This window comes from Cebus imitator, unplaced genomic scaffold (genome assembly GCF_001604975.1).
Source record: "Cebus imitator isolate Cc_AM_T3 unplaced genomic scaffold, Cebus_imitator-1.0 Scaffold443, whole genome shotgun sequence".
Classification (NCBI taxonomy): Eukaryota; Metazoa; Chordata; class Mammalia; order Primates; family Cebidae; genus Cebus; species Cebus imitator.
This window is the reverse complement of record NW_016107758.1, coordinates 1,080,983-1,090,313: the sequence shown is the minus strand read 5'-3', so window position 1 is coordinate 1,090,313 and position 9,331 is coordinate 1,080,983. Positions and strand designations below refer to the sequence as shown.

At 62.4% G+C, this 9,331-nt stretch overlaps 1 protein-coding gene across 1 annotated transcript in view; it reads left to right on the top strand.

Annotated features, from left to right (window-relative positions):
• Positions 1-253: 253 nt before the first annotated feature.
• Positions 254-9,331, top strand: part of CROCC2 (ciliary rootlet coiled-coil, rootletin family member 2) — an 80,892-nt gene continuing 71,814 nt past the window's right edge. The window contains exon 1 of the mRNA XM_037732208.1: positions 254-556. Coding sequence (XP_037588136.1) covers positions 281-556 — 276 coding nt within the window. The 5' untranslated portion in view covers positions 254-280. The remainder of the gene's footprint in view (positions 557-9,331) is intronic.

Below are 9,331 nucleotides of genomic sequence, written 5' to 3'. Positions count from 1 at the left end.
AATGTTTTTAAAAAGTCATAGTTCCTGAGTGCAGATCAAGGGAGACAGCGGCCACCAGCTGCCCCTGCCTGCTGTGAGCCCAGCAAGCGCAGAGCTCCTCCTGGAGCACACGCGGGAGGGGTGTCTGTGGAGAGGCCAGCCCCTCCCAGGTGCCGTTGCTCAGGTAGGCAGTTTCACCCGGGCGTCTCCAGGTCTCCAGGGAAAACCGCTTCCACCCAACAGCGTTCCACACTCCTGTTTCCAGGGAAACCCAGCTCTCGGCGTCCCGGTTGCCACAGCAATGCCTATGGGCTCAGCTGGCCGCACTATCTCACCCACAGGGCGAGGGCAGCTGGGTGCCCAGGCTCGGGACACAGGACTGCAGAGCCAGGGGCCACACAGGCGTGGGGCCTGGGCAACTAGGAGGTCCTGGCCAGTCGGAGGAGACGTACGGAGAGCAGGGCCAGGCCTCCTCTGGGGCCCGGTGCTCTGGGCTGCAATGAGCTCCGCCTCCAGTGAGCATGGCAGCGGGGACGCCTCCCAACAGCCCCCACTGGGGCTGGACGCCGTGATCCAGGTCAGTGGGGCGGCCGCTTCCCTGCACCCTCCTGAGAGCCCGCCACCAGGAAGGGATGCGGCACAGAGAGGGGGTGGCCAGGCGGCAGCGTGCTGGCTCCCGGGCACGTTCCACCTGCTCACGTGTTCACCTGGAGTGTGCAGGCCCTCACAGTGCAAAGCAGGCACACCCGCGCACACACACACGCAGCCTCCAGAGCCTGGGGAGAGAGCTCAGGTCGCCGCTGGCTGTGGGCGTTCGGGAAGTCAGTGTCCCCGGCAGCCACAGGTTTGCAGGCTGCACACTGGGGTGGGGGGCAAACAGCCTCCGGCACTGACACTCCAGACCTCGTTCACTGCCCTCCCACAGCAAAGCGTGGGGGTCAGCGAGGCCTCCGTGGGCGGGGCTCCCGTCGCGGCTTAGGCGAGGCGGCTATTCTGTGGTTCCAGATGTTCTGGTTCTGTCTTCATAGCACCCAGTGCGTGACAACAGTGGCTGGGAGCTGTCCGTGTTCCTGTCCCGTCACCTCCCTCCTTCCCAGAGCCCACCTAGAGCCCAGCCTGTGGCCCCAACCCACAGACCTCACACATCCGTCCTCCTGCACCGCGGTCACCTGCTTCTGGCCGCCGCAGCCAGGCAGCCCTACCTCCAGCTGATCCCAGGGAAACCCTGACGAGCTGGCTTAATCGATGTGGCTTGTTAACCCAGCTCTCAGCATCTCAAAACTGCCACGCAGGCTGACATGGCCCTACCCAAACAATGCAGGTCAGCTGAAAAGAGAGAGACAGGGACGGTCACGGCGCCGCGGGTGACCGAGCAGCAGGGTAGAGGCAGGTGTGCACACACAGGCGGCGGGAGGTTGAGAGGGCAGGATGTCTGAATCAGGCGATGCCACAGGCGAGGGGCCGTGGGGCGACCCCACCTCTCCCACCCAGCCCCGCCTGGGTGTCAGCTCCTCCAACTCTGAGAGCAGGACTGGCGAATGGAGGCTGGAGAGAGGAGGCCGGCACACGGCAGGTTACTGGACCCTGAGGCCCTGTGAGGAGTCCCACCCCCAGATGTCAGGAGAGCCGAGGCTGAGGGTTGTCGGAGCTCTGCAGCTAGCGGCTGGTTTGAGGAGGAAACGCAGGCAGTGGCATGGTATCAGTGCTTGCTAATTCAGCTGAAGGATGCTTTGCCTGCCCCCAAACTCCCACTGTCCCCGGGGAATCTCATCCGGAAGCCACAAAGGCCCCAGTGAGGTCAGCTCTGCCCGCCTGGCTGACACCTGTTATTTTCGCTGTGGTGATTGAGATCTTGATGCCAACACCCCAGAGTGAACAGGCAGCAGGAAGGCGCCAGATGCCCAGATCAGCTGTCCAGATGGCGGCAGAACCATGGGGACCCTCCACCCTCCAGCTACGGCCTGGGAGATGGCAGGGCCTGGGGATGGCTATGGCTGCAGGATGCAGGAGCCTCCCCCGTAACCAGGGGTGGTGGCTCTGGATGGAGGGTGAGCATGCTCCCAGGGTCCGAGGACCCTCTCTGACATCCCTCCCCCTCCAGCCACAGCTGCTCTCCCCTCCTCTGGAAGCCCCCCAGCAACCTCTGCATAGCACCCCAGAATACCCCCCGCCCCAGAATGTCCCCCACACCAGAATACCCCCACACCAGAATGCCCCTCGCCCCAGAATGTCCCCACGCCAGAATACCCTTGCCCCAGAATGTCCCCACCCCAGAGCTGGAATTGGATGCAAGGGAGCAGGCCTGGAGACTATCAACCCTCGCTCTGGGGTGAGCAAGTCAGACCTGGGGAGTGCAAAGATCCCTGAAATTACACATGAAGTGGGGGGAATATGTGTGGCTGCCTCGAGGGTGGGGTGTGACTGTCCTCGGAATCTCCAGCACCCAGCCCGCAGCTGATGGAGAAAGGCGGGCGCACAGACCCCGGACGAGGAGCCCAGCGCAGGAAGGCCCAGTCACCTCAGAGCTGGGGCCTCCTCCGACCCCGGTTCTTTTGCCTTAGCTCTGCTTAACGCTATTTTTCTAGGAATTTGTCCATTACATCTAAATTTTCGAATTTATTATGCTCACAATATCTTCTTTCTGCCTGTCAGATGCCTGCAAGACCTGCTGTGGAGTAACCAGCTGTCCCTGTTTGCTGGGGCGCTTGAGGCAGGGGTTTCCCAGGACTCTAGACAGCCTTGAGGCCGGAACCCAAGTCCTGGGCACAGTGGGGAGGACGTGGCTGCCGTGATGTGGCTGCCGTGATGTGGCTGCCGTGACGTGGCTGCCGTGACGTGGCTGCCGTGACGTGGCTGCCATGACGTAGCACTCCCCCTTCTCGCTTCTGATACTAGCCACGTACTGGTCCTCCTCACAGAAGTTTACCTTGTGTTTCATTACCCCATGCATTCATTCTGCCTTTGCTTTCCATTTCTCTGGGTTTATTCTTCATGTAACTTCCAGAAATTTGTGCTTGGTTCATTGATTATTCAGCCTTTTAAAAAATTTCTTTTTTCTGGCTGGGTGCAGTGGCTCACACCTGTAATCCCAGCACTTCTGGAGGCTGAGGTGGGCGGATTGCCTGAGGTCAGGAGTTTGAGACCAGCTTGGTCAACATGGTGAAACCTTGTCTCTACTGAAAATACAAAAATTAGCAGGGCATGGTGGTGGGTGCCTATAATCCCAGCTACTTGGGAGGCTGAGGCAAGAGAATCGCTTGAACCCAGGAAGCGGAGGTTGCAGTGAGCCAAGATCGCACCACTGCACCCCAGCCTGGGCAACAGGGCGAGACCTTGTCTCAAAAATAAATTAATTACTTAAAAATAATAATAAAAATAATTTTTTTTGAATTGTGGAAAAATACATATAACGTAAAGCTGAGCATTTTAACCATTTTAGGGACAGCTGTGCAGAGCTAAGCACATTCACAATGCTGTGTGACCGTCACCACCATCCACGCCCAAGACTTTTTTTCTTTTTTTTTGAGACGGAGCGTCTCCTGCTGTCGCCCAGGCTGCAGTGCAAAGCTGTGATCGCGGCCCACTGCTGCCTCCGCCTCCTGTCTTTGAGCAGTTCTCGCGCCTTGACCTCCCCCGTCGCTGGGACAACGGGCACACGCCACCATGACCAGCTATTTTTTTGTATTTTCAGTGGAGATGGGGTTTCACCATGGTGGCCAGGAGGGTCTCAAACTCCTGACCTCAAGCAGTGCGCCCGCCTTGACGTCACAAAGTGCTGGAGTTACAGGGGTGAGCCACCGAGCTGCGCCCCAGAAATGCCATCTTCCCAAACTGAGACTCTGCCCCCGTCCACCGTCACACCCACTCCCCCTGCCCCCAGCATCCTACTGTCCGCGTCTGTGAACTGGGCGACGGCGGCAGCCTCGTCCAGGTGGACGAGACGGCATTTGCCCCACGTGGCTGGTTTATTTCACTGAGGAAAACACCCTCGAGCTGCTGTCGCAGGCACCAGCGTCTCCTCCCTTTGTAAGGCTGAGTGATGCTCTGCTTAGGGAGGGCCACACTGCTTATCCCGTCATCTGTGAATGGGCGTCTGGGCGGCTTCCGCCTGCCGGCTGTCGTGAAAATGCTGCTGCGGACTTTGGGGTACAAATATTTCTTCGAGTCTCCACTTTAAGTTCTTCCGGGCAGAAGCCCAGACGTGGATGGCTGGATCGTGCGGGCAGTCCAGGTTTAGTTTTGGAAGTGAGGACCCGTCACGCCGCCTTCCGCCATAACCGCAGCGTCTCAGGCTCCCGCTTCTCCTCCCTGATGCACGCCCGTCCCTCCCAGCAAGGCTTTATCTGTCCGAACTGCTAATACTCACAGCACTTGTGACACCAAACGTGGGGTTTTTCCTGACACCAACCAATTCTCCAGCTCTCTGGACACCAGCTGGCTGTCCTGCAGTTCAACCCAGTTCAGACCTTACTGATCCCGTGTGGGCACAGACCCACAGCTCAGGGGCTCAGTCCCACAGAGCCGCCCCCCCGAGATGCCAACCACAAGTCCTGGCCTTCCATACTTCTGTGTGACCGGCCAGGAATTAGGGGTTCTTCCAGCTCCCTGCTCAACTCGATAATTTGCTGGAACAGCTCCCTGAACTGCAGAAGTGACTTTCCCACTTGATTACGGGTTATTATAAAGGACACAACTCAGGACTAGCCAGAGGGAGAGGTGCCTAGGTCAAGGTAAGGGGGCCGGTGTGGAGCCTCCAGGCCCCTGGGCACCCGCCCACCCACGGCACTGCCTTCAGGTAGGGAGCCCCCAGGGCCCTGGGCACAGCACCCACCCACAGCACTGACCTGCAGTCAGCAACCCAGCCTGCCCGGCCCTGTGGTCTAGGGCTTTCCTGGAACCTGCATCAGGCAAAATTCATTAAGTCATTGGCCATTGGTGATCTGCTCCAGAGACAGCTCCTCTCCCTCCCTGGGCTGAGCGCGCCACGCTCCCGTCGCGCCCCCGTCTTTCTGGTAACCAGCCCCCACTTTGTGGCTGTCTAGCAGCCCCCGCCATCTCATGAGCCAATGAAAGACACTTATCACTCAGGAGAAGGCCCCCCCAAGGGCCCAGGTCTCGAGTCCCCAGCCCAGGACAGGAGCGGTGGATGGTGTCCCAGTGGCTAGGCCATGGTGCCCGTCACCGAGCCCCACACTGTCACAAGGAAGCCAGAGGCAGATGCTCAGCCCACCTCCAGATCCCCCAGGCCACGCCAGGTCTTGTCGGACACAGCTGGGGTCACTGTGCTAACGACACGGGCCCATCCTCCCACTCGGGAACCCCCGGCAGCCCCACATCCAAGGATCAGGCCCCACAACCCTCCACAGAACATGTGAGGGTCTCACAGTCAAGCTCCAGGTCCCTCCCCCACCCCTCACCCCCATCCCACGGCCCCTCCCCCAGGCCCTGCACAGACCCCCAGAGACACAACCCTCAACCTTTGCTTCCACGGCTCCCCCCACATGGACACAGTGCCCAGGCTCTGTAACTGGTGGGTTCTTTCTTATCCCACCTCCCCCAGGAAGCCTGCGTGGGCACCAGGGACACTGCGAGAACCAGGAAAGACAGGGTCCCTGCCCTCCCCGCCTTCCTTGTTCTGAGTCATTTTGCCATCCGCGATCCGGCCCTCAGGCAGTTCTGCCTGAGTGCTCAGTCTTCCAGGCCTGTCTGTGTGCCAAGCATTGTGCTGGGGGCATAGAAAGGAATGAGAAGTTGTCTCTCCCCGTCAGCAACCTCTGCCTCAGTGCCTGGCTGGGTCCTGCCTGCAGGGTGGCCTAGGTTTATCATCATCTGCAGAGCAAACCAACGTCCAAAGAGGCCTGCTCCCCTCCTGCCCGATGCCCAGGCCCAGAGTGCCCAAGCACGGAGGCTTCCACTAAGCAGTTGCTGAAATACAGCATCTTGGAGGCCAGGTGTTATCCCAGGCACAGAAAAGCTCTTTTTCCTAAGGAAGTGAGCCTGGCAGAAGGCCTCGGCCCGCGGCCCTCTCTGCGGTGGGATAGCAGGCAGACGTCCGGTGGCTGCACTTGGCCAGAGGCCCTGCCCTCAGATGTGTTCTTCAGGCTGTGCCTGCTCCTGGCAAGGCCAGACCCCACTGCCCGGGGATGTGGGAGGCCCACGGGAGGGCCGCGAGGGAAAGCAGCAGCTGCAGCCCTGCCGGGCTCCAAGGCAGGAGGAAAGGGGCTGCCGCCCGGCCCAACCCCAAAGCTGTCTGCTTCCCCGCCCTTGTCTCAGGCTGGGGAGGAGGCACACAGGGGCGGGGACCCGAGGGGCCAAGTGCAGACACCGCCGCTGGGAAGGCTCCTCAGTGATGAGCCTTGTGCCCCTGTGGGGACCCAAGGCTGGGTCCCAGGCGCCCTGGAGCAAGCCTCCAAGGTGCCAAGCCTCGCCCTCCTCGCCCCTAAGGCCGAGGCCTCCAGTGCAGGTCAGGACAGTGGATGTGAAAACGTTTGCAAATGGAGGGCTCAGAGAGCCCTGCGGGCGGATGCTGGCGCGCCTTCGCGCTGTGGACACGTGTCCTTCATTTTCCCTGATGGGGTCCCAGCCCAGCCCCAGGCTCCCTTCTGCAAGTCACCAGCAGCCCCTGCAGCGCTCCTCCCGGCCACATGGGGGCACTGTGGGAGCTCGGGGAAGGCGGCCTCCACCCTGGGGCTGGGGGCACCCTCCACCCCGCCCCTCACTGGGGGGTCCATCCTCATCCCACCCTCACTGGGGGGGTCCACCCTCATCCCACCCACACTCGGGGGGGGTCCGCCCTCATCCCACCCACACTCCGGGGGGGTCCGCCCTCATCCCACCCACACTCGGGGGGGGTCCGCCCTCATCCCACCCACACTCCGGGGGGGTCCGCCCTCATCCCACCCACACTCGGGGGGGTCCGCCCTCATCCCACACTCACTGGGGGGTCCGCCCTCATCCCACCCACACTCCGGGGGGGTCCACCCTCCACCCTCTGCTGGGAGCCACCTCCTCCCACCCCTCACTGGGTCCTGCTCCCCCCACGTGAGGACGGGCCCTGAGGCCGGGTCCTGGTTGGGTTGGGGTTACCCACTGGACAGGTGCCCACTCTCGTGCAGTGATTTTAAAGGGACATCTTGGTGCCCTTCCCTGCTGCCGCGGGGCTGGCCTGGCCCCTCTCGGTGAATCCAGATGTCTCCCCAACTTGGAATCCAGGTGTTGGGGATCCTGGCCCTTCTCTGTCCCAGAAGTTGCTGGGTTATTTTTGACTCCGCCTTCCTCTTCCTGGGGGAGGAGACACAGGCTGGGCACCTCCCCTGCCCCCACAACCCAGAGACTCACTCGGGAGGAACCACTCCGGTTCCTGAGCCTGGCTGTGGGCAAGGTGAACCTGAGACATGGCCTGGCCCAGTGGCTTTCCCTTACTGCCTCTCCAGGGCCCTCTGGTCTCCATGGCCACACAAAGACCCCTGTGGGTCACAGGCCAGCGCTGCTGGGGTTTTGAGAAGGTCCCACGGGAGACCTACCCTAAGGAGCCGCCCAGGCGGTCAGAGGGAACGTCCCCATCTCAGCCACTGCAGCCCCTAGTCTGGGCTTAGCTGAGATTGAATGGCTGTGCCTCTGCCCGCAGGGCGCCCCGCTGGGGAAAGACCTGCTCATCTGGGTCCAGGGAAGGAGGGTGCTGTGCCCACCCGTCCCGCCCCCCTCAGCGCCAGCCAGCTGCTGCTCCCTGACCCCAGACCCCAGTGCAGCCCCGACTCCCAGGCTGAGAGCCCCCTGTAATCCATTCCTGACGTCGGCCGAGCCCGGCCAGGTTCTAGGGGACCATGGTCACAGAGAGGCTGATCCAGGCTGACGAAGGAGCCTGCTGGTGGCTGGGCGGGGGTCCCAGTGGACACGCTCCCCCTCCCTGCCCCCGTCCTGCCCCAGCTCAGGCCGCTGTCCAAGCAGGATGGCATGGCAGGGACGGTGGGTTGCTGAGGGCTGCTGGAGCCAGTGCACCCGGGTCTGCGCTTCAGCAGGCCCCTGACCATCCCTGCCTAAGGCAGCTTTGACGAGGGTGTGGAAGATGTCCCTCCAGGGCTTCTGACCCCTGACAGTCTGGCAGGAGCACCTCCAAGGTCACGCTCCTGTGTAGGGATGGGAATCAGCGCAGGAGTGTGGCCTGCAGATAAAGCCAAGGCTAGCGCTGTTGGGTGCAGGCTTGGAGGTGCTGTGCCCTCCCTGCAGGCGGGACCGGTTAGCAGGTGTGCAGTGGCTCCACCCACCCCAGTGGAGAGCTGGGGTCGTGCCCCGGCCTCAGTTTCCTCATCTGCAGTATGGAGTAGGATAAGGCAACCTCCCAGCCAAGATCCAGAATGCGGGAGGGGTGTAAGAGGAGAGGCCCTGGCAGCAGCCCCGAAACCCCCCACCCCGTTCCCAGGCAGGTGCCAACATGCAGGCGGGCCGCGGATCCACAGGAGGGTCCTGATTCCATTGTGCGTGGGAGGTCATTTACCTCCAGGCAAGATGCCAGCAGCTTCCATTTCCCAGGGGCTGGTGGCTAGTGCCGGTGGGTGGTCCCTCCCCTGCACCCTCACAGAGCTGCAGCCCCCGCCCTGGGACCAGGAGGGCCTGGCTTGCCACTGCTCCCATTTCACAGATGGGGACATGAGGTGGGGATGACACACCCAGGGTCACAGTGTACCGGTGGCAGAGCAAGGACCCCAGTCCAACTCTCTTAGAGGGGAGCCCTGCTCTGACCCTGGGGAGGCAGAGATAGGGGGAGCCCACATTTCCCCCAAGGTTTGGGCTGTCCCCCTCCACACAGCCAAATGGGCTGGCCCAACAGTGAGGACCCGCTGGCTCTTCCTGCTGGGCCACCCCGTTCAGGGCCAGGATCTGGCTGCCCCGGCCGGGTACCCCTAGCCCTGGCGTAGCTCCACGCAGGGGCTGTGACCTCCCTGGGTCTTCAGTGCAGGCTGGGCTGAAGGGGGTGCTGCAGGCGGGAGGAGGAGGCGCGGCCAGGCTCGGCTGAGTCTGGAGTCGTTGGGGAAAGTGACCTCCTGCCCTAGTGTTCCCTCTCAGGGCGAGGCCTTCTAGAGTGGAAACCTCCAAGCCCACCCCCAGCGTCCCGGGGCGGAAACGGGCAGGCCCCGAAGGATCCACAGGCCCCGGAGGCGACACCCTGCTGGGACCCGCTGGTGCAGGTGGCCGCGCGGAGCCCACGGGAGGGGTCTGGGGAGTGGGCGTGGAGGACCAGCCTGGGGCCGCGGAGAAGGAGGCGGCGTCCGCGTCCGCGGGGCCACAAGCGCCCAGGGTGGCCGCACAGGCCTCGGGACACGCCGACCCCGCCTTCCGCCTTCCCCTCCCCGCC